A 25,627-nucleotide genomic window follows, 5' to 3' on the forward strand; every position below is an offset into this window, starting at 1 on the left:
TTGACAGAGAGAAACACACAGTCTACACACACACGCACACACACACACACACACACACACACATACACACACACACACACACACACACTAAAACATGAATTGGAGCGTGGTGGAGCTCAGGGAGCCATTGGTTAGAGTGAGAGTGGGCAGTACAGAGGGGCATTGTGAGACTCAGCTGCACACTGGCACTGGTACAAACACACACACACACAAACACACACAAACATACACACACATGCGGACATACAAACACATTCAGATACATAAATACACAATTGTAAATTGTGTTCAGAGAGACTTTGCAGATGATTAGAGAGACACAGTTGTGCAAGTGTGAATCATGTGGATACAAACACACACACACAGCAGTGAAAACGGATACACATGCAGATATCCACTCACACATAATTACAAATTGTACAAGTATTAATTATGCTGATGCACAATTAGATAAATCCTCTCTCAGACAGTAATCACACCAGAGCTGCAGTCACAATTCAGACTCCCCTCCACACTCACGGACAAAATATACTGTGTATATTAAAGTAACTTAACCAATCCAGACGTAAACTTGATTTTCATGTCCTCAAGGTTTGTTTGTTGTATGTGTGAGATGAACAATTAAATGGAGGACTTGAGGTTGCCATTTTTCTATCTTGGTTACTGTACAACAGAGTCATTTGGGTGCTGGAAGTCTTATATTTACCAGGTTTTGCTGTACTTTGAATGATCTGACCCCACTACAACAGTATAATGTTGATTCTGTCTTGTCACCACTTTTTCTTGGATCTTTTTTAAGGTGTGATTGAATGAAAATACAAAATACATTGAATTGTAAAAAGTTGTTAACATATGTAACAATAAAAGCCACAATCATCAGATACTAAAGACCGTCTCCCACCAGATTTAATCAGTATTGAGGTTAATGGGGTCTAAGTACATTGATGAGCTTTTGAGTGTTGATTGACTCAACACATACATTTTTCTCTAAAACTGGAAATATCCATTTACTCATCTCCCGATGGAAATTAGAGTTCATTTCATCAAATCTTAAAACAGCCTTTTAGATAAAAGCCCTCATATTTGGTTTCAGTGGAGCTAAAGCAATCAATTTGAAGTTAAAATGGACATTTATTAAAGCAATTGACCTCTTTTATCTGCACTTTATTCATCATTTTCATCTACATCATATTTAAGACCCATAAGGCACTAATGGTGTGTGATACAGTTGGTGAACATCTGTCAAGTTGTGTATTCTTGAGGGTTTTTAGTGTTGGACTGTAATGTGGTGCCCTGAAATTCTACTCTCACAAATAACAGTGTTTTGCCTTTCACATAATGTTTGCTACCATAAGTCACGTGACACATTCAGAGTCAAATCACAGATTATTACAAAACAGCAAGTAACATTTTACTTTGAAAAAAATGACTGGGAGTGCAGAGTGCACTTGCTTTCTTGTGGAGAGTTAGATTAGAGGAAGATTGATACCACTGTCATGTAAGTCCATACATATGAAGCTGTTATTAGCACCCAGTTAGCTTAGCTTAGCATAAAGCAAGGGGAAAAAAGCGAGCCTGGCTCTGTAAGGTAACAAAAATCTGCTTACCAGTAGCTTTGTGTTCTGTCTTATCTGTTCAATCTGTAGAAAAAGTTCTGGCTTCTTTCTTTTTTGTTGATTTAGTTCTTTTTTAAATCATTGTAAACTGAACATTGTGAAGCGTTGGCCTGTTGGTTGGACAAAATAAGACATTTGAAGACATCTTGGACCTTAGGTAATTCTGATCAGTTACCAGTCTCTCCCCATGTTTATAGTCTCTCTGTGCACTGACTATACAGTAAATACTTACATTACTACAAGTACTTTCCAACATCTAGTTCAAGAGATTCATGAAAAATGGAAAGAAAAACAGTGATGATTGTTGGCTGCAGAGCTACAGTTGCACACTGTAGTCAGCTGTCTGACACAATTACTCACTAAACCAACTGCAAATTCTTGTGTGAGTCTCTCAGCCTTAATTGAAATCATATGATGTCTAACTGTATTTGTGTTGCACACTAATAACAAAATTGTTAGTGGTTATGAAAAAAATCGAATTATACTGCTTGTAAGTCGGCATAAAAAAAACCCGCATCGCCAGAAACCCACAGAAGCTTGTATATTGCAGCATGAGTCACAAATGGCCGTCATCACGTCTCTGGATATGAAGTTTTATGTGGTTTTTATTGCTGCCCAGCTTCTAAAAGTCTTTAGGCATCAAAAGCCCATCAAAATGTCAGAGCAGAAGTTACAGGAATGAGCACTGTGGCTGAATATTGGCTGTGCTTTGTTTCCCCTGAGCAGTGTATAGAGCAGGTTTGACTTCATGTACCAGTATAATACCAGTAGATATGTTTAACACTGGAGGCTACTGTATGTGGACATTAATTTAATTCAGTTTCATTGCCAGTGAACAAAAGAATCAAATCAATAATAACTAAAGCAAACAGAATCAGTAATAAGTGCCTGTGTAAAATGTAATATTATAACATAATTGAATCCCACTAACCCGTACTGCAGTTATCAGATGGGAGCTGACTGTTGCTTTCTGTGTCCTGTTGTGCTGTTTTCATATCAGACATCAGGGACTTGACTTTGTCTTTCTTTCACTCTGACATCAGAAACTCTTAATGAGTTACACCCCTCGGGGGGAGGCACCAGACTATCATAAGATCACATTATGTACGAGAGATCACTTCCTGCCGGATTGATATTAATTATCTTTTTTTGGCTTCGTTAGATTAGAAAGCAAAGGTTCCTGCTGGTAGAGACGACACATTTTGTGGACTCAGCTTAAATTACCAGCATCAGATTTGTCCTGTTTGCACTGGGAAAACTCTATAACATATCTGAACCTCGGACATTCATTGAAATAGAGCCGAGGTTCTGTCTTTTACCCGAGCGGAGATTATTAACATAAAAAGTAATCTGCAGAGCAATATCCTATGATTACAGTTTCAAGGTTATTGTAGAAAAACTCTACTTTTTGTAGATTTCAGCGACAAATATATGTCATGAACACACATTACTTGGAAAAGGAACTGTACTCGGTGTATTACATTTTTGTGTACTTGGGTTTAAGGTTGCACTGGTGGTATTTTAATGTGTAAGACAAGACATTTAAATCCTTAAGTGCTTCTTTAAGTCGTTTGTTCTCCACCACATCTCTCTGCTCCCAGGTTAACATTTTGGTTGAACTGCGCTGGAACCTGTTTAATTCATATTTGCTCACATGCTGTGTATAAAGTGTTGTGTTGGGTTTTCATTACTCATCCGGGCATTTTGTACAAATGAACAATGGAAATCCGATGTGTGTTTTTTCCCTTGTTTTCCTCGGTGGCACTGCAAAGAGAGTAACGTTTTTATAGGCAGATCTGATGTGAGAAGATCAATCTCCTCCATGCCTTAAAATTGGCTCTTTCACAGTGTTTCCTAGTTAATTAAATTGACTTTGTGCACAAGCGATGATGATTGAGAAAATGAAGATATTACAGTGATCTTTGAAGGTGGAACAAGATGTGCATTTTATCTCTCTCAGGCTCTTGCTGCATGTTTGTGCTGCTGCAGCTTTGAAATCAATTTGACGGCATTCACTTTAGTCTGGTAACTTCAGAATGACACAGAAACGTTGCTCGGTCTGACCTGTAAGAGCCATCCGTCGTTACTTTTGGATAATAGTGACTAAAGTAAGCATGCTAACCAGCTAGCCCCGTACCATTACTACAAAGCATCATAGTGCTATCCCTGGTGCGGTATTGATTATAAAACGCACTGAGCTAAACTCTTCTTCCTCTTCATTCTCTCAGGTGGCGAAGGACGTGTCCATCCGCCTCCACAGCCAGCTGGACAGCGTGGAGAAGAAGAGGAGTCGTCTGGATCAGGAGAACGAGGAGCTGAGGGTCCGGCTGCAGGACCTGGAGGTCGCCAAACAGGTGCTGCAGCAGGAGATTGACAAGGTAGGATCACAGTATCATAGCTGTGCTGGATGAAGCAGGCCAGGAGAGCCCATACCGGGTCCAACAGTGGTATTTGGCTTACTGCATTTGACAAATGCTGTTTGCGAGCACAGTCGTTGCTGCTGTCTTGGCAGTAATAGTCATCCAGTTTACTTCTGTGCTGTAAACCCTTTTCTGTTGAACAAGATTACTATGGTCTAAATTCAGATTATAGTGTGTGTTTGCGTTTGGACCAAACGGGAACTTTTAGCTAAACATTGAGGTTCGGGCAGATCCTTATTTAGCCTGTCGACTCTTTGGCCCTTTGAACAAAACAATGTTTACTGTGCTCAGTTTGTCTGGGAGCCTCAGGAGAGCCCATCTCTGTTCTCATCTAGTGTAGTGTTGACTGCACTTCTGCCACTCTGCTGCCACTCCAGGGACCTTTTTGTTACACCGAGTGTAGCCAATAAAGTGCTGCATTGAAAGGAATCATACAATTTGATGTCAGGGCCAGCTGAAGTGCAAACAAACAAAGTGGAGCTGGAGGTGGACTTCTACGAAAGGAAAATAAGCACAAATAAATTGATGTTGGACTCGCTGAGAGTTAAACAAGATTGACCTCTCCAGTCTAATCTGAGTGAAAAGCATAAAATGAGGCCCCGTCTTTCTCTCTCTGGCTTCTGCTCATTGTCTCCTCTCCTCACTGTCTGATGGGCTGCTGGTCGTGGCCTTGGCCCTGGACCAGGCCCCTGATGTGGGTCAGGGTTGGATGGATGGCTGGGTCGCTGGCAGAGGATCTGGGTCTGTCTGCTCCGGTCTGGCTGGACTGTGTGTTCTCTCGGTGCAAATGCCAGTCTGCTGTTTTCGGATGGATGGGAAGATGGCTGGGAGGGACGCTCGATGTTTCCCCGTGTTGACACTATGGCAGTTTGTTTGCCAAGGCTAAATGGATGAGTGGAGAGGTTAAAGGAAGCTTTTGTTGCCTGTCTAGTCCTCTAATGATTATAAAATCCGACGATGCATCCGCTGTGATGTGGGTCTGCTACCGAACTGAATTAACAATTCATTTGTCATTCCAGCCATGGTCGTGAGCTTTGGGTGGTGATGGAAAAAATGTAGATACTTCACTTCCTCCTTCACTCATCGTTGTATTGTAGTGTTTTATCTCATGCTCATATCACAGATTCCTCTTTTCAGGAGTGTTAGATAATTGATGCATTAACCTCTTAATGTTGAAAGTGTTTGAAACCGTCAACCTGTCATCTGGTACTTGATTGTATCATGTTTTGCATTTGGATTACTAGTGCTCAATGCTTCGATGTTGCTCAACATCGAAGCACTGGAGTCCCCATTTGCCAGTGTTTCCCACACGTATATTTTACTTGGCTGGTCCACACAGTCGTATTAAGACCCAGCCCGTTGACTGACCAGATGACTGCCACGCTGAGGGGCTCTCTTCTTGTTTTCTGCATGACTAAGATGGTTTCATAAGCTGTGTTTGGGTCTGTGATGTTGAGTTATGCTAACCCGTCAGTAAAGGGAATTCTCCACATAGCTGATATGATTCAGGGAGCTATGTTTGTGTGTGTGCTCATCCACACAGGAATGTCTCACTCCTCTGAGTCCAGTGCGGCCCAGAAACCGAAAAAGTTATGGAGGGGTAAGAAAAACAAGAAGCTGACCTTTTTAGAGCGACACATCGGGCTAAGAAGCGATGAAGAAACGTGTGTAGGAAGGTTAAACAAACTGGAGTAAAAGGCGTTTAACCAGAGAGGCTGAAGAACACAGACAATGAAGGCTGTGGTGATTCACAGGTGTGAAGGAGGTTTGTGAATTATTGATTGCGTTCTGGTGGCGGCTGCAGCCTCCAGTCTGAACTGATATCGATATTCTTTACAAAGCAGAGCTATGCAGTATACCGGCTAGACCTTTATTGTGCTGCTGCAGGCCGTCGATACTTGACTGTGAGCTGGAGAGGGATTAGTTTCTGCAAACCTAACTGTGTTAATGCTTTATGCACAAAAACAGACAGAGAAACGCCAATATTCTCAATTAAAAGCCCCACAAACAAAAGCAGCTATGTTTTATCTACAGTAGAAATGCAACCCTTTCTCTACAGAGCTTATTCTGTACAAAACCATACTGTTAGCTTTTTCTAGCCTAGCGTATCGCTAACTCTTCAGCTGTTGAAATTAAACAGCATATGTTTATATGTTGCTATGTAGCCTTTATGTTATCACTGTCACTTCAGTTGAAGTGAATGCTAGTAATGCTAGAGTATTTTAATGTGTACTAAACCTTACAAACCTACTATTATGTAACTCTTACATGCTAATCATGCTAATAGGCCTTATACTCTTATCTTAACACATTGTCTTCTAGAGTATCTGTAGCCTATATTTAGCGCATTGTTTGACCAACACACACACACACACACACACACACACACACACACACACACACACACCTCTACTGTTTAGTAAAGTGGGTAAAGAAAACAATCCCCGCAATTAAGTGGAACACAGAGAAGGGAGATGTTCCCTCTCTTATTCATTTTCTCCGTCCTATTCTCCTTTTCTCCCATCCCTCCCTCACAGACCAACTCCTCCACTCCTCCCTCGCTCACCTTCCTCCCATTCTTTCTCCCTCCCTCCCCCCTCTCCTGCTGCTCCCATAGAAACCCAGAGGAATGCCGATGCAGGGATTTCTTAATCCCGTCTCGCTCCTCTCTTTCAAAATCTCTTCTCTGCCCGTCTCCTCCTCCTCCTCCTGCTGTCCTCCCCCTCTTATCGCCCCCTCTCCCTCCTCCTCCTGTCCCTCTCTCACACATATCTCTCCATGTTTGTCCCTCCTCCTCCTCTTCCTCTTGTTTCTCCCTCCTCCTCTGCTGCAGTCTTTCCTTCCCTCTCCAAAACCATCGATCCATTCCAGCTGTTTGACCTTTGGAGGAGGCAAGGTCGGGTCTGATGGAGGGTGGAGGGAATGGGTCGGAGTTACAGGGTGATGAGAAGGTCTCTGTGGGTTTATGAGAAATAGAGGAGGGCAAGATGAACAGGGTGCATCGGAACCAGTTGTGTTGTCATCAGGGAAGGGTTGATTGAAGGGATGGATGAATTTCTGTCGTCTGTTATGGAAAAAAAGAATATTTACAGACAAAAACACAAAGCATCCTCTTTCCTCTGCCTTTGTTTACATTTCTTTCCCCACAGCCAAGCACTGAATCTGAATCTATTTGACTCACTGCAGCTATTATTTTTGATTCTTTCTGGTTGCCTCCCTCGGTTACGGTTGTGTGATCCACGCTGTGTATTGTAAATAGACAAACAACAGCAGCAGCACTGTATGTGTCACTGGATTTTTGTGTGTTTTTGTTTCTGGTCTGACTGTACTGTCCCTGTTCCCCTTACGGATGAATGAATGCCATGGGCAGACAGAGTAATGACGGGGCACAGAGGAGAATAAAGAGGGCCGGGTGACGCATGTGCACATGAAGTGATCATAAGCAGAATGAATGAAGGACGTTGACCTTGTAAAGATAGATAGAGGGATGGAAATGCATTCAGCGTGTTCCATTAACCATGACCCCGCGTATCATCTCTCCCTGTCTCGCTCACTTCCTGCACATTGACAGATAAGATATCTTGGTTTAATGTTTTTCACCTTATTTGAAAAGCACGACTAATTCCACAGTTTGCAAATGAACTTAAATGCATCAATCTGGCCAAAGTGTTTATATTTTATTACCTCACTGTACAACAAGTGCAATAATTTAAAGATATAATACGTTTAATTTCCCAACATAGACCTTTGTTCTATATTTTGATGAGTGCACTGCTCACTGAGCTAACTGGCTAACAGCAGCTACCCTTAGCAGCAGTTAGCAGTTCGCTCTAGTGATATGCCACATGCTCAGTTTCCCATATTGCACCTTTAATATTCAGTGTTGTGAAAAGCTTCAGATGAAGAGCTCCTGCTTCCTTCATTTTCTGCTGCCTTGTGTTTATCAGGAAGTGTTCAGCATGCCGCCGCTCTACTTTAACCCTGAAAGCTCTGTTCTTATATTTTTATAAACCCCCATCAGTCGTGTTCACATCACTGTTGTCCTCTCGTTAGGCAGAAAGTACGACACCCTCGTTTTTGGATGCTCACACTGTCGCAAGCAAAACATCCACTGCATGTTGGCGCTGTGTTAGCAGCCTGGATCCCGGCGCTCCTTTGTTCACAGACTGCAGGAGAAGTTGACCAAAAAGCTTGTGGCCACACTGCCTCAAGGTGCCCATACACAAAGGAGTAACACAGGAGATGAAACGCAGGAGAGGTAGACAGATGGAGGGATGTGTAGTGGAGGAATACAAAGCAGGACGGTTGGTTGAACTTGAAGTATTCCAGAGGGAAAAGAAAACAGGAGGGAAGCAATGAAATTGAGCAAAGGGGGGAGGACAGTGGGAAGACAAAGAAAGAAATGATATCGTATAGGAGTGAAGGAGAGAGAGGACAGAGAGAGGTAGAGGAGAGGAGGACTGTACCATGTGGGGTCTTGGTAGGAGGGCTGGCAGTGGAGGAGATAACAGCCTTAATTGGAAAAAAATCCTCAGTGGCTGGAGGGTGAGGGGGAGAAATGCAGCATGTCACTCACCGACTCTCTTTTCTCATTCCTCTCTGCCTTTTCTCTGCGTTTTCCTCTCTGTGCTCCTGATTTTTCGTTTCCAGCCTTTTACTCTTTGTTTCTGTCACAGGCAGGTGTGTGTTCTCCCTCTCTGTCGTCCTCTCTGCGTGTGGTGAATTCCCATGTTTCCCTTGAAGGTCATTCAAGAGGTTTCTCTCTCCTTTTCTGTGAGTGTGTGTTTGAGAGCGTGGTGATTTAGAGTGAGTCCATTGAGGATGATAAGGTCACTCTGACTGCTCGGGCACATATACATATATAAAATGGACACTTTAATGCCTCCTCTCTCTCTCTCTTTCACACACGTCTTCCCATAAACGCGCCTGTCAGGAACACACTTGATTCTCGGTGTGGCCGACGCTCACACCAGAAAAGATACTGATACCGGACGATCCAACAGAACCTTCATCTGTCCCTCCATCCGTCCGTATGTCCGTCTGTCCCATTCTTGTGAATGCCATATCTGAAGAACGCAATGAGGGAATTTCCTCAAATTTGGCACAAATGCCCACTTGGACTCGAGGATGAACTGATTCGATTTGAGTGGACAAAGGTCAAAGGTCACTAAACAGACATTTTGGCCATTACTCAACAATTCATATAATAAGTATGAAAAAAAAATGACACAGATGTCTAATAGGATAAAAGTATGTAGTGAAGACATTTTGTATTCATACTGTAAGGTCAGAGGTCAACTTCACTGTGACATCATAGTATTCTTTACACCACAACTCAGGAACAGCGACTTGAAATCACCGTTTCCATTCACAAGGAAAACAGTTTAGAAAAGATGATGGAATAATGGCAAGGAAGGGAACAGTCTCCTCATCTCCACACTGATATATGTCATTTGTGTCTCCAGAGTTATTTGCAAACTGATGTGCAAAGCAACACACTTTGAGTTCACTGAATTTCCATATTGCCCTTGAAAATCCTCACAATGTGCAGAAAAAGCCGTGTCAGTAGCGTCCGTACTTCTTTATTGCTTAAAATCCATAAATGCAAAGCTTCACCTGTGATTGATGCTAAAATTCATGTAAATTGACGATTCGTAAGCGTCCCAGTTTTTTTAATTTACAGGTAATGAAGTGAACTATTAAGGGAACAGTGCATTCCTGTTCCCCAGTTACTGCTGAAGGAAACTGTTCCCTGCTATTTCTGACTTTCAGGAAGTGCTGCCTATTGTTTGGAGCCAGTTGAGAGATGTGGGGCAAGGATAGCTGGAGACTTTGCAGTGTGTGTGTGTGTGTGTGTTAGGAAGTAAAGAAAGGGCGTTGACTCACATGCAGTTTATCCTGCAGCGTGCGTTAATGTTCATGGCTACATGGAGCTTTTATGTTTATTCCTGCAACGCTCGCAGAGCATGGCTGTTAATTATGTACATGTCAGTGTGACGTCCTTCAGCAGAGCAGAGAGAGAGAGAGAGAGCAGGACACTCAGGGTTAATGGAAGGTCGGTTAAGCTGTGAAGTTAGTGCGACAATCTGCATGTGAAATCAGGGTGTTTATATATAAGGCCGTAATCAACATGCAATGTTGTGCCTGTGGCTGTTTTCACTCAGTTTTCACTGCCTTCTTTTTACAAGCTGAGTATACTCACCAACCTTGAGACCTCAAAAGTATGGAGGGGTTTAAAACCAAAGCAGGAGTCTGGGGGATCCTCCGCCAGCAAGATTTGAGATTCAGAGACCTTTGTTTTTCTGCATTGTGGTGACTTTTAAAGAATGAAAGTAACAAAATAATATGACACGGCAATACTATTTTTAGATTGAACACTTATTTCTGTCTATGCATGACACTGCCCGAGGTTTTTCAGGCTCTCGATGGTGATTGATGTCAGTGTGGCCCCCACGATCATCAGAAAAAATTGCGGCGAAAAAATAAAAAAATATCAGATTTCACAAAAAGCATTCCCCTTTCCTTAAGACTCTCCATAAGAAATGGGAATTATTTTCCAGGACGTCTGAAATCTGTATTTTTTTGCCCTCAATTTCTCTGTCTGTCACTCACTGAGGAGGACGGTGGAACAGTACAGTAGACTACATGCTGAACTGTGCCAGAAACAGGTTGTAAAAGGGATGGGAGGTGTGAAAAGGTGTCAGTATTGGGAGAAATACAGGAGAACTGTGACCCTGGGAGGAAATGGGAAGAAAGGCGATGAAAGATGGGAGTTTCCGGGAAAGTCGGGCTAAGTTTGGCTTAACATAGTCAAAACATGTCTTAGCAAGTCATGCCATACTGTATATTGCTATTTTCAGGATAGGTTAGGCTACCCAGCATACATCAGTCTAATTCTTAGAGTTAAACAATGTTTTTATCTAATCCAAGAAATGAAAAAAGAGAGAAATGATATTATCAGTTAATCTGTTGTCAGTTGATTTGCCATTGAGTCCATAAGATGCTAGAAAATAGTGAAAAAATGGCCATTTACAATTTCTCGCATCTCCAGGTATTGTCTTTATATGCTTCTATTTCTGACCAACAGTCCAAAACCCAAAGACATTCAATTTAAAAAAAATAACTGAAACAATGAATTTTCTGTCATTAGTAAAGTGTCTAATTGAGTAATGCTTGTGTAAACAGATAGACTTCATGCTACTCCAGCCTATGATGTTAAATTTTGCTTTTTGAACTTGAAACATGGACATGGAGGTATTTTGGGAATGTTGGAGCATCTCTTCAGATGTCAAAAAAATGAAATGGTGCTTTTAGTGATGTAATTCGGCAAAACAGTGAAGTATCCATCATTCAGTCCTTTATTCACTCCATATCTTCTGGGTTGGGACACCCGTGTTATTCCCCCCGTGGGCTGTCTCAGGCCGATGGGACGCAATGAAAGCCGCATGTTGTCTGCAGGGATACAAGTGCTGTTAAGTGGGTCAGAGCATCAAAGCAGCCCGGGTTTAAACTTAGCTTTATCTGGGTCAGAGTGATTGATTAGAGCCACGATGGTCTTAGAAGAACAGAGAGAGAAATCAGCCAACATAACACCCCCGCTCACCACCGGAGACACGGTGATGTCTGTACGTTAGCGAAGAAGACAGTCGGATGAAGAAAAAGTTATTTCTGTTTTGGGGTTTGAGAGGAGGACGAGTCGGGAGGAAAAGAGGGACTCGACAGATGACGATGAGCTTCCTCAGAGTGAGAGGACCTGGTTTACAGAGGTTTCACCGCCGCGGGTTCTCCGAGTCGGAAGAAAAGTCGGGAGATGGGAAGGAGGCTGATGAAAGGAAAGAATATTTGTGAAGAGGATGAGCTGGGTAAGAGTGGAGGGGGAATAAGGGGGAGATTGAGAGTAAAGGGAAGCGATATATAGAGAGAAAACAATAAGACCCAGGGAGGAGTATGATGAGTGACGGATGATAAAATGAGAAGGAGAGGGAATAGATCAAGAGTGAGAGAGACAGATGGGCTGCTGTTTGGAAATGAGAAGAGGAAAGTGATATATATAAAGAGATGATGGGGAGAAAATGAGAAAGAAGAGACAGCTTGTGACCACAGAGACAAAAATATGAGGAAGTAAAAGATGAAAAAGGCACGAGGATGGAGATGGGAGAGACAAAGGGAGTCTTGCTGGTAGAGTTTCTGGGTCGACTGGAGCTTCACTGGTTCCAGTGGGACGGACAGAGGTCACACACACACACACACACACACACACACACACACACACACACACACACACACACACACACACACACACACACACACACACACACACACACACAACACACACACACGGAGAGTAATGTACTTGTGCTTCTGTATGACACACATATTGCAGGGCACACACACACATACTGTAATGTATAGGAGAGAGGAGAGTCCTCTGGGGAAGTCAAGGCCTTGTAGACGCACACACACTCGAACGCGCGCGCACACACACACACACACACACACACACACACACACACACACACACACACACACACACACACACACGCACGCACTCACACACTCACAGAGAAAGAGAGAGAGAGAGAGAGAGAGAGAGAGAGAGAGAGAGCAGTACAAAGGCAAACCAGAGCATAATACATCACTGCTGCTCCTTTTATATCAAACAGAGGGATGACTGATGTAGAATTGAAACAGCAACATTGCTGAAATAAACCAGTTTGTATAAATATAATCATTGTTTCTTTAGCTTTTATGACGGAGAGACAAAAGATGCATTTTTTAATTTTTCAAGTTTAAAGGTGCAATATGTAGTTTTGGGGACGAAACTGAATAAACAAACTGACCCTAGAGGACAACGCAGTTTCATACCGTTTTACTTTGTTTATGTTTGGCGGACCCTGCCATCCTTCTAGCCTGAAACAGTGTTCTAGAAACAAGCTTGCTTTATTCAGTTATGAAAAAAAAGATATTTCTGAGTTTGTATTATTAACACATTAATATTGTAAATATTAAAATTGGGTGTTTCTGGTCTGCCTCATCAATGACGGTACACTTCATATTAGAAACACCTCTCCAGTGTAACACAGTGCGGTTCAACACAAACCACAATCCTCCAAAATGACCATAATGTTGCAAACAAAGACCCCATGGATAAAACAAAAAAATGCACCTTGAAAAAATCCAGATTTAACATTAGTGTTAGTAAACTGGCAACTAAAGCCCCTTTTACACAGCCTGTTCAAGGCAGAAATGCTGTATGCAACAATAATCAATACTTTTATTATTTATTTATAACAATGGATCGCACAGTTCATTCATTGTATGTTCAGCTCTGCAGTTCCACGCAGCTCTGTGGACCTTTATAGCAACTTTAAGCCCATTGTTTATATCCTACCTGTCTAAGTTTATTGGTTTAAGCAACAAAAAGATCTTCGAGGCTGTTCACATTTCGTTTTACCAACCATCCTGACTGATCCAATCACATGTGGACAGCTTTAAGCCCATCAGTTCACGCCTGGCATTAAAAGTGTCTCAACATGTGTCTTGAGTGACCTCTTGTATACAGCGTTTCACAAAGTTTATATAGTTTTTTCAAAGTCTCAAAATTGAGCGTTTTTTGAAGGGAGTCTGGTGACTTTCTCCACAGACGACAAAGAAGAAGCCTTTTATAGTTTCTTCTTTAATAACTTTGGTGTAAATGCTGAAATGAGTTTAAACAGCGGACACGGAAGCAGACAGGGCGCACTGTGGACATATTTTCTGCTTTACTTCTGAGTATACACAAAGATCTTTTTGAGCTGTTCCAACAAACAAACAACTCTGTGTCAGTCTGAACCCAACCCAGAGCACAGGCAGAAAGCAGCCTCTTGAAATTCAGAAACACAAACCACACAGTCTGATTTACACACACTCTCATATCATATCCCACCATCGGATATATTTGCGATTAATTACGACGCTTCTTCGATACGATGATGCTCTTATACACAGATGATTAGCATTGTGTTTGCCTCCGCCTCGTGTTCCCTCTCTTCACTGCCAATATTTGTGCAAAATTTTTCAACAGCAGAGCATCTTTTAGGAGCCCGGAGGGGGCACAGAAGTAATTTCATGCCTCAGTAGCTGGAACACAAGAGTGGCTGAGATGCCCCACGTATTGAAGGGACCCTGAACTGTTCGTGGCACTGACGACACACTGGGAGGTGACTGAGGAGTAATAAGACTGTAAAAACACAACGAGTGAAAGTAGAGAGGATCAGGGGGTAGGAGGGAGGGAGGGATGAAAGTGTAGACACCATTTAGTGATGGAAACCCCGCAGGGATCTCGCTGAAGGAGCCAAACACTAACAGCATTTTTTCTTGTGTCCCCTCACTGTGTCTGAGGCTTAAATTGGCTTTATTCAGACTTAAGATGATGTTTGCACTTTGCTTATTTTGTCCGAAATCCATAGATATTCAATCCACAGCGATATGAAACTGAAATGTTCACGTTAAAGAAGCTATAACTTGAGAATATTTGGTCAGATTTGATCAACAAATGACTACAATGAATGAACTGTTGTCAGAGTTGATAGATGAAGTAGTTTAAAGGAAGGATGTGCCGATAGCTTGGAGACAGCTTTTTCTGCAGCGCATTAACAACAGAAAAAAACAAGAAATGAGGAAAGATAGAAGGCAATTTAAAGCTTGTAACATAGCAGATAAATGCTCACCTTTGAGCTTTATTTAAGTGCTAATGCATGAAGAGAAAACGACTCCTATCAGCTGCTGCATCGCTCCCATCAGGTGTAAACCTCACCTCACTGAAATGTCACCTCCTAGAAGCTGAGAGGAACACTGCTCGTAGGTTTGACCCCTACGCATTTTTGAACCATGTCGAACAGGTTATGAAAAGGTTTCATAAAACCCAGAGCTTTTTGTTGAGACGTCGCTGTCGTCATCTGTTGATTTGAGTTCCGTCAGTGGTTGCTCAAGGACAGAAGTGCAGACTAGTGCCACTCAAATGTTGGAAAATGTCAAACATAATTGTTCCTACCTTTTCTCTGCAGCAGGTGAAACACTGGAAGCTTCGCTTTTAGACTGTAAATATCAAAAGGTGGAAATCTGCTCCTTTGAATTTTCACTGAAGTTTATAAAAAAAAGTACAGAATAAGTCCGTCTCTATCCAGTCGAAATGTTTACGTCATTGTCACATTTGAATGTAGTCTTACTAAGGATAAGTTTTGCGTGGCCAAATACTGATAAGCTGACTCATATTTTGTTATATATACATATAATATACATATACATATTATGCTCATTTTCAGGTTTATAATATTATGTTGGGTTACTAATATGTTTACATGCTCTAATGCTCAAAAACACATCAGTTTCTTCATACTGTCCAGTGCTGCAGCACTGCATTCCCCCCTCTGTCTGAAACGCACTGTTTTAGCTCCTGTCTCTTTAAGGCCCCCTCTCCTGAATACCTCGTGTGTTTTGATTGGTCATCTCACACAAGCCTGAGCCAGCACCGCTAACAACAACAGAACAGCCGAAAGGCATAAATTATGCGAATATTTGACTGTGTGACGTAGTGTGATGTCACAAAGTCACAGAATTAAAGGCGGGACTACTGACGAGGCGTTTCAGGAGCAGTGTTTTCTGTGGGAGAGAGGAGCTTCTGTTGGTGCGGACTTTGACCTTTTTTAATTTTCAAGATCTTTTACACGCACAAGAACATGTATAACACTGAAGGAAAGAGAAACAACGATAAAACAAAAGGTCTCCTTTTAAAAGGTGCAAGTGTAGGAGTTTTATATTGTTATAGAAACAAAGGTCCCTTTTTAGTCCAGTGGGGTCTTTTTTTCTCTGATATAACTGACTGACATTTTTAATAACAACACTATGAAATGAAAGAAACAGCTTGTCCTGTAATCAACAACAATTAGGATTAACCTGAAATGGCATTACCATGGTAACCAAATTCCTGCTGAAGTGTGAGAAGCAGCTCAGCATTTCCCCAACCCTTAAATCTGCACACGATGTTTCCCCATATTTGTGCCATGTAAAGAAGAGGTTGTAAAGGATGGATTTAAAGGGCAGATGGACAGTAGATGCACTCAGTGATGGATATAGAAGGCGTTAGGCGTCTGTATGTCCAAAAGGGACAGACTCAATGGAATCAATGGGCGGACGGGGTTAGTACAAGAGGGAAAAGGACACAGCGGGTGAACAGACACCTGAGGGGTTGGTTGGCAGAGGACAATACTGTACATAAGAGCAGATGGATGGCGGAGGGGAGGAGGGATGCCCACACACCCCCACCCTCCCCTCTCTGTCAGCCATTAGAGGATCTGTAGCTGTTAATAGCTGGCTGAAGTGCAGATTATCTCACCTGTGGGGACAAACTGGGGTTTGCTAAAAAGGTTCCACTCTGATCTCTGTTGGGAACCATTGTTTCTGGAGATACACACACACACACACACACACACACTGGACACATACTGTGTGTATCCTATTGTATGTGTGCTGAAAGTGTCTGTGTGATGATCCATTGATTGTCTCATATATGGACCATATAGATCCAGTTTTGCTCCCTTGAGATCACTTCATGTGCTCTACTTTCCTTTGTGTATGTGTTCATGCGTGTGTGTGTGTGTGTGTGTGTGTGTGTGTGTGTGTGTGTGTGTGTGTGTGTGTGTGTGCGTGCGTGCGTGCGTGCGTGCGTGCGTGCGTGTGTGTGTTTGGGTTATAACATTTTTTTCTAATTTCTATGAAAGTATAATCGTGTTTGTGTCAGCCTACCTGAGTGTGTGTTACTGCGATGCCGAGCAGCTCTCAGCTCATGAATTAAAGATGAATTATACGTCGTGATGTCAGTGGTAATCTGCTCAGCAGACCATTTATACTGCCACTGTACCCCGGCTCTGCTGTCTGAGAACAATCTCAGTGCCACCGCACTACCAGCAGGAATCTGTATCCATTACTGGGTTGATCGATCTCTTGGAGCTGTGGTTTTTGTCTTTCAACAAAGGTTTTCATTCAAAGTTCTGTGTTGATTCTGTTAGAATTTTGGCAAATTGTCACACAATAAGGTCTTTTTAAAGAGCCGGGCAATTAATGAGGGCTGAATTCCATTTAGCTGCTTCATTTTGAGGGTCCTGGTATTGTTCAACCTGACTTACTGTCACATTGTCATGGCGCTTGAATAGAGCTGAGTCAGCGTTAATGTTACTTATAACACCTGTGGCTTTCACACTATAACAAGTCAAAGTCTCTACTGTAACATGCACATATGTGACAAGCAGAAGTAGTAAATGCAGGCAGGTATATTGAATGTTAGAAGGCCAACAGTCCACAGCTACACTAGCAGCTCTGTCAGGCTGTGTTTGGGCATCACAATGACAAAGCTAACATTGCTATCATTCCTGTTTACAACGTTAACCATGTTACCTTAGCATGCTAACATTTGCTAATCATGACTTAGCACAAAGTGTAGCAGAAAGTAATGGGAATGTTTTTAATTTTACAATAATTTCCCTTACAGAGCAAGCATATATCCACATATACTGAAAATATAATGTAGTTTATTAAAAAAACATTTTGATACACGGAAGGAGTTCACATATATTTGACAATGTGTCATTTTGCCTCAACAACATATTTTGAAATATACTAGTATATATATATATATATATTTACAAGTAAAATTTTTATAATACATCAGCAATATCAGCTGATACATATTAAAAACATCTATTTCTTAAAATATATTTCACATTTACTACATATTACTAATTATTAAATGAAACATTTTTGGAAAATAGAGCTCAGTAATGATAAACATTATATGTAATGTCATAAACTTGTCTTTACTGGCAGTGTGACTGTTTTTACTCACATTTAAATCATAATGAAAACATCACACTAACTCCTCAGTAGCCAGATTATTATTCCCATTGCATGTTTGTTTAATTTATTTCCGTACTGTGGATTTGAGTGCAAACATCGACCTCATTTCACCGAGACATTTATGAATTTTCCCAGTGTCACATAAATGAAACGTCCCAGGATAATTGTTAATCTGCTCAGCAGACAGTGCAGCAGCTTCAGCCTGTCTGCGGTTTCACTGCTGGTTTCTCACAGTCGAGCAGATAAACCGAGGAGGCTGGAGGCAGCCGAGGTCTCACCATGTGAAATCAATACGGGCATTTAAATGTTTTAAAAGGACTGAGTGCCTTTGGATTTAATGGCTTCACACTTCGCTAAGTGAAGAGACCACACTTACCAATGAGGCCCTCCGGTGCAGAGCAGTGGGCACAAAACCTGACCATCATCATTATCATCCGCTGTCTTTGTGATTCTGGTGCTTTTTGTGCAATAAATCCATTTCACAATGTTATATTAGCACTTGTTGTGCTTAGACATCCCCTTTCATAAACAGGTCTACAAGTATCAGCTTTGTATGAGAGATGAAAACCTCCATATTCAGCAGGTCATCATGATTTTGGTGGTCTGGCTTTTATTTCCTTGTTAAAACACTGCTGTTGACCTTCTCTTTGCAATTAGATGAGACATACGACAGATATTCCGATGATTTATGGTGCAGAGTTTTCTGCTGTATGGATGATAGATGAAGTAGCCTGGATGTGGTCTTTCATTGATATTCCCGCGCAGCACTGGCTGCTCTAACTACATTACAGGTGTAAGGTATTAAGCTGTGTACATGAACGGCGCACAGAATCCCAATGTTTCCTGTCCGTCCGGTCTAATATCACTGCGGTGGTTTGAAAACCTTGGAAAGCCGATTGAGAAGATTTATATGCTTTAACTTCAAATGAGGGAAATGCTGCGATTCCTGACTCTATTAAACACCTTCAGAAACCACAGGAGGAAGTCTGAACTGCAAAACATTGCAATTAGGAGTTCAAGAGTTCATTTCTTGTTACTTATCCACCGACACAATGTGCAATGAGCTAATATCTGCCGATTAATACCAATCTCTAAACAGTCACATGACAACAGGTTGCCGTATATGTACGGATCATAACCCTTCACTCTGTTCAGAGATACAATTTTATAATAACAGGCTCAGATTTCTCCACCAACAGGATCAGATTTCCCATGAGAAGACTTGACTGACCCTGTTAGTGTTTATTGCCAGTGGGTGAGGGGTTTATATGCTAACTGGATGATGGATGAGGAAGTTTAATGTTGATGGATGATGAATGTGAGCTCGGCTGTGTATTGATGTCGCTGTGTGGCGGCTGCACAGCGAGGAGATAAACACGGGCTGCGGCGGCACATACTGTAGGTATAGGCTCACGGTGCGTATGTATTCACAAATATCCTCCGCCTCTGTCCTCGTCCCTCTTCTCCTCCCTCTTTCTCTCCTTTCTCGTCCTCCTCTACTCCTCCTGCATCATTCTTTCCATCGCCCTCTTCCTGGTCCCAGAGTGAGGCTGTGTGACATCATCACCGCGCTGCCGGCTCTTGTTGTGATGTGGAAGTGGAGACGTGGAAAATGAGTAGCTGGCACCTCCCGCTGATGCTAGTCTGGCTGCACTGCTGTTACTATGGCTACATATGGCCGGTGTGGTTTGTTGCTATGGTTACCACAGCAGCTGTGAGCCTGTCGGAGACTGTAGACGGTTCAATGGATGAAGAAGACTGTGATGTGAAAGTAGATCACAAAATGCTTGATTTTACAAACATGTGTCTGTGATAGCAGTGAAGTAGATCCACAGCATGAAATAAAACGAGCAGGTTACGACAGACGGGAGCCGGTTTATTGGGTTGATTCATTCCTCACCTCGAGAACATATAACTGTGATAAAATATCTACACCTAAGGTACGTTTACTAGCTTTGTTTCAGGGCTTTAGAACATGTCTTATGCTGAAGACGGTACATAAAGTACTAGTTTATTTTTGTGGCATAGTCAGTGGGTGAATTGTTAATTTTTACCAGGGGGAATGACTCAACGGGAGCACCTGATGAAATGAGAATACGGCTCTTTAAGACTCATGAGCTACTCTTTTGGTTCTGTATTTTTTAATTCCCCCACCCACTCTCACAGTAGTTTGGAGACTATTATAGATCCACAACGAGGCTGACAAAAGAGCGGGACTGAAAGAAACAGATTTATCAATAGACGGCACACTAAGAGCCTCAGAGCCATCCCCGGGGCCGTCGCAAAAACCTCAGTCAGATAAAGGATCAGTGAGTCAGGCAACATATTCAACTAAACAACCCTGTCTGTTTGTTCAGAAGAGAGGACCCACATGCAAACACAAGGACAGGTGGGTGAAAAACCAAAAAGAGAGCTTTGATAAAGAAGCTGAAATCCAAATTATAAAGGCAGGCCAGAAAGCAGGCTGGGGTAAATCCAATACACTAAAGAGAAATGCACAAACTAAACTCAGAAGAAACCCTAAGAGCACGGGGACCAAAGCCAGGAACACTGAGGACACACGATGAGCAAACGCAGGAAGACACAAGCAGCAAACAGGACTGGGGGATTGGCGTGAAATCGCAGAGGTGACACGAAGATGAAGACAGATGCACTGACAGAGTGAGGGAAAAACACAGACCTAAATGCATCAGGAAGGGAAGGCTACTTAGGGACAGGGGGACAGGAAGTGTAAAACAGAACATGAGGATGAAACCTACAAAATAAAACAGGAAATAAGTAAACTAACAACTCAAAACCATGAGACCTCTCTGCCTCTGAGGGGGGATGGAAGGTTAATAAGGGGCATCCCCCATCATCCCTGCCTCAAATGGCCTACTGGGCAAAATTAAATAAAGAGAATCAAATGTTTTCTACTTTATAATCCAAGTTTTTTAGTCAAACATGACTAATAGAACATGAGGACATTGGTAGTACAGTAACTTAGTAATACAGTAGGTGAGCACGGTCCTAAATCCAATTAAACCTCATTTTTTCACACATTCACATGTAATATTCACTTAGTTTGACCATAAAAACACGCTGAACTGTGGAGAACTGTCAAATGATTGAAATGGAGAAGTAGTTGGAAGATTAACACAGCCTCTGCAGTGCCATTATAACTAATGTATTTCATTATATTATTATTACTTAACTGCTTTTCGGGCTCCACAGTTCTCCGTCTTTTACGTCCCCAGCAGTGATTTCCCGATAGAGAAGCTCTGAAGCCGGTGCCCCGGGCTTGTTGCAAGGGGAAGAGTTACATGATGATAAAGATGATCTCCTCACATGTCACTTCATAGTATTCCAGTTGTAAGTGTTGCATAATTCACAGTCCCGTACTTCCACTAGCTCATTAGGATAAATCAGCGCTGCTGTGTAGTTTCTTACTCTCTTCATTTCTTCGTTACCCTCCTCCACCTTTTACTACTTCTCTTTTCCTCCGAGATATAGATCAGTGCATTGCTGTCAGTAGTAGGATGCAGGACACAGGCTCAGACAGAGTATTGATTTTAGTATTTATGTACACAGGTTTTTAGTGTTGTACAGGGTGTGAAATATGAGTATATATATCTGTGGTGAAGTGTTTTCTCCCCTTTTGGCTGCTTCTTTCGTTCCCTCGCTACCATGCAAGAATATTTTTCTATCTTTAGCTCAATTACACATGCAACCTGGTTCTTGGTCAACTCACATGAATGTCATAACCAGTGCAGAGCAACCCAGCTGACCTCAAAATCAGATTTAGATGAAATATTAAAGATTCCTGGACTGCAGCCATGTTTAAAACAGGTTACTGTGTCATGGAAACATCTGGCCTGCTTTGACATTTTTTGCTGCTCAATCGGACACACATTTCATTTAAAGGACATTTTAATACCAGTATGAATCATTGCAATGATTACTAGGAAGTATTCTTACATAAATATATAATAAGTACGTTTGAGTAAGGTCCAGGGTGATCCTTAGCTGTTGCTTTTATTGGTTTGTGAAATCTTCCCAAGATGTATTTAAAATGTCTTTTTTTCTGTGCTGCAATATTAAGTAATGAGTGGTTGCAAAATGTGGTTGACTTTGAACTTCTTCTTCCTCTTCATTTTGCCAATTTTCTTTGATATTTTTACTTTTAGATTTAGGACTGCAAAGAACGGTTATTTCAAGATTAATTGTTTTAAGAAGACCTATTCTGCTTTTTCTGGGTTTTATTCCTTTCCTTCAGTGTTTTATACATGTTTTTGCATGTAAAAGGCCTTAAAAGTTAAACATGTCAATGTCCGCACCAAGAAAAGCTCCTCTCTCCCACAGAAAACACTGCTCCTGAAACGCCTCATCAGAAGCCCCGCCTTTAATTCTTCTTTGTGACATCACACTACGTCACAGAGTCACACGTGTGCATCATTTCTGCCTAGTGGATAGTTAGGTGCAAAAAAAACAATTTAGCACAGCTGCTCTGTTGTTGTTAGCGGTGCTGAGTCAGGCATGTGTGAGATGACCAATCAGAGCAGACTGGGTATTCCGGAGGAGGGGCCTTAAAGAGACAGGAGCTAAAGCAGAACGTCTCAGACAGAGGGGGAATAGTAGTGACCCAAAATGAAAATGAGCATTCCATGTCTCCTTTAGTCATTTAGTTTACAAAATGTTAATAAAAATGTAAAAAATCAATTCATCTCAATTTCCTGCAGCTCAAAGTGACGTCTTTAAGTTGCTTCTTTTGACCAACCAACTTCGTTGAAAAATAGTTTGTAACTTTCAATCATCTAATCACTTAATCGATTACAAAATAGAAGTGAAAAATAGAGGTAATCCATACTCCACCATATACAGAAGTGTGCTGCTAACTTCTGCATCTCCTTTTCTAGCTGCTGAATTATGAAACTGGGATAAATGAACAGGAACAAAAGCACATCATCTCCTCTCCCTCTCTCTGTGCTCCTCTGATCACACTGATGATGACCAGGTTACATAAAAGAAGCTGAGCCGTCTACTCTGCTCGGATCAGAAGGACGAGCTGACATCCACCTGAACACGAACATTTTTGTTCTGTCGGCCCGCATGAGTGAGGCGTCACTCAGCGTGTCAGGTTTGGTCGGAAACTTGTGTTTAAATCCTAGCAGGTCTCGGATCAATACTCATTAAATCAGGAGACATTTATCACCGTCTGAAACCTCTTTGTTGGCTTCAGAGTGAGTGTGGCAGCACTGGGACTGAAATTTGATCTGATATAAATTCTGAACCTCTTTTGAAAAAATATTAATAAGGCGATTAAAAGTTGAAAAAATGATTTGTATCTTATCAGTTTTAGACCGAAAACTTTTAGGATTTTGCTGTAATATATGCAAAGACATCTTACTGTCTAATTAATGAGACATAGATCTGAAAATGTGCTCAGTACTTAAATCAAACCTAATGTCTAAATATAATCTATTGATATTGTACCTTAAATACACATTCAGCTGAAGCTGTTTCACTTTCATTTTCATTTAGATATATTTTAAATAGAGCGCTGCAGAACAGAATGTTTTACTTTTTCATCTTGTAACACTGATGTATCTCTCCAAACTGATTTAAGAATAATATTGATGGATTTTTGTTATTATATATGGTCTCCAGATACAAGAAAGGTACCTCAGTTGATCCACAAGAGCTGCAATGATTATTCAAATTTTTTTTAAGACAAAAAGTAAAAATTCCCTGATCCCAGCTTCTGATAAGTTGATATTTTCTGGTTCCTTTACTTCCCTATGACAGTAAACTGAATATCTTTGCATTGTGAACAAATCACGACATTTAAAGACATCATATTGGTTCTTTTGAAAACACTATTTGACCTTTTTCACCATTTTCTGACATTTACTGGACCAAACAACTAATTGATAAATCGATAAAATAGTCTACAATGAAAATAAACAAGTCAAATAGATTGTCGTTATCAATTTGTCTGTTTTTATTTTCAGTGTTTTTGTATTAGTGCTGTGGAACAAAACACTCCGCTTCCTGTATGTCAGCTCACTCACACAGGATCAAATGGAGGTGAAATCATTCTTCACACACCTGTCGCCTAAAAAACATTATCACAAGCTTACACTGTGTGTTTAGTGGGTCTGTAACCTGCATGGATACGATTGTCATTACTGAATTGGTATTTTTAAAATGATTAAGATGATTAAGAGGGAATATTCATGCAGACAACAGGAGAAAAAAAGATCCCAAATGAAACCAATAATTTAAAATAAAGGTTATTTTGTGATCTTGAGAGCATTAGTTTCTCAAAAGATTCCTGGAAAACAGCCATCACGTGGACCTGGAGACAGATAATCATTGAATTTGCATGACTTTCTAAATGATGAAAACCTGATGTGAGATGATTATTCTGTAAACTCATCGGTCATGGTGTTTGTAACGTTTCATTAACTTTCACAGACAGCTATTATTATTGTTTCATTAAACTATCTCTCCGTCAGAGGTTGTGATAATTCACTTGTAACACAGCAGTGAGCCTTAACCAGTCATCCAGTGCAGAAGCAATGACGGGCTGGTTAATGGGGCAGAATGGAGCGGTGGGTATCTGGAGCTCGACTGAGCCGAGAAGAGAAGCTCTAATGTAATCACACACTGACTGACTGGTTTGGAATAGACAGCAATAGAGGGATTATCATGCGATGGCCCCGGCGGCGGTGGTGGTGGCTGGTCTGATTGTGCCTGAAGAGAAAGGCGCCTTCAAGGGTCCCTGTGTTAACAACTGTGGAGGAGGGGGAGGCAGGGGGGATAAGAGGTAGAGGAGAGAGACTGAGAAGAGGAGAGAAGACAATAACTGATTTTTACTGCATGACCCTGTTTTATATTCCCAATCCAGAGCACACGTGTAGCAAAGGGGCCGACTGCAGTGCTGTATTGGCTTGGTTAAATGTTCCAATAAATATGGATGACCATGTTTTACAGCGCAGATGGACTTGGACATTTCAAATTGGACCAGAAATGGTAAAAAATGTAGAAAATAAATTTGAATCTAGGATTTCTGCATAAAACATTTTCTACTCGAATGTTGATATTGTGCACTCAACTTTGATTCCCAGCCTAAATCAAATTAATCCCAACCCGTCTGGTTTGCTCTGGCTCTGATTTTGTGTTTTTATTTTATTTGTCAAACACTTCCCCCGTAACCAGAGCACATGGAACGATGATATATTCATTTTATGTTATAGCATATTTTATGTCTATGCACACCATGGATACAATCATATTCGTACATGTCATATGTACCAAATTGACCCTTCTAAAATATGTTCACATGTTCAATCATGTTCACACTTGCATGTATATCAGCTAGCTTTCGTGAAGCCACAGACCAGTGCTCGAGACTGTGTTATATTATAACTGTGTTATGTCAATATTTGTAATCGTGAAACCTCTGGATACTTTTAAAGAGCGTGTGAGTGTTTGTAGCGACAAAACCAAATATGTATTATACATATTGTATTGTATGTCTGTATTATACATTTTATTTCAGTTTACATGAGTCACTAGTGTTGATTTGGTGGGAAACCTGCTGGATTACTGAGCAGCACAAAAAAGTCTTTTCCCACATTAACTTTTCATCTTATCAAAACTCTATAGTAGCATAAAGTTGTCTAATTTTCCTATCACAGCATAACGGTGAATTTAATT

General features: G+C 41.3%; 1 protein-coding gene across 3 annotated transcripts in view; it reads left to right on the plus strand.

The window, feature by feature from the left end:
- mtcl2 (microtubule crosslinking factor 2) overlaps positions 1-25,627 on the plus strand; it is a 102,748-nt gene that overhangs the window by 16,145 nt on the left and 60,976 nt on the right. For all 3 annotated transcript variants that reach the window (XM_084365455.1, XM_084365456.1, XM_084365457.1), the window contains exon 4: positions 3,845-3,994. In XM_084365455.1, the coding sequence (XP_084221581.1) occupies positions 3,845-3,994 (150 nt within the window). The remainder of the gene's footprint in view (positions 1-3,844; positions 3,995-25,627) is intronic.

This window comes from Pagrus pagrus (assembly GCF_965226575.1).
Source record: "Pagrus pagrus genome assembly, chromosome: 11".
Lineage (NCBI taxonomy): Eukaryota > Metazoa > Chordata > Actinopteri > Spariformes > Sparidae > Pagrus > Pagrus pagrus.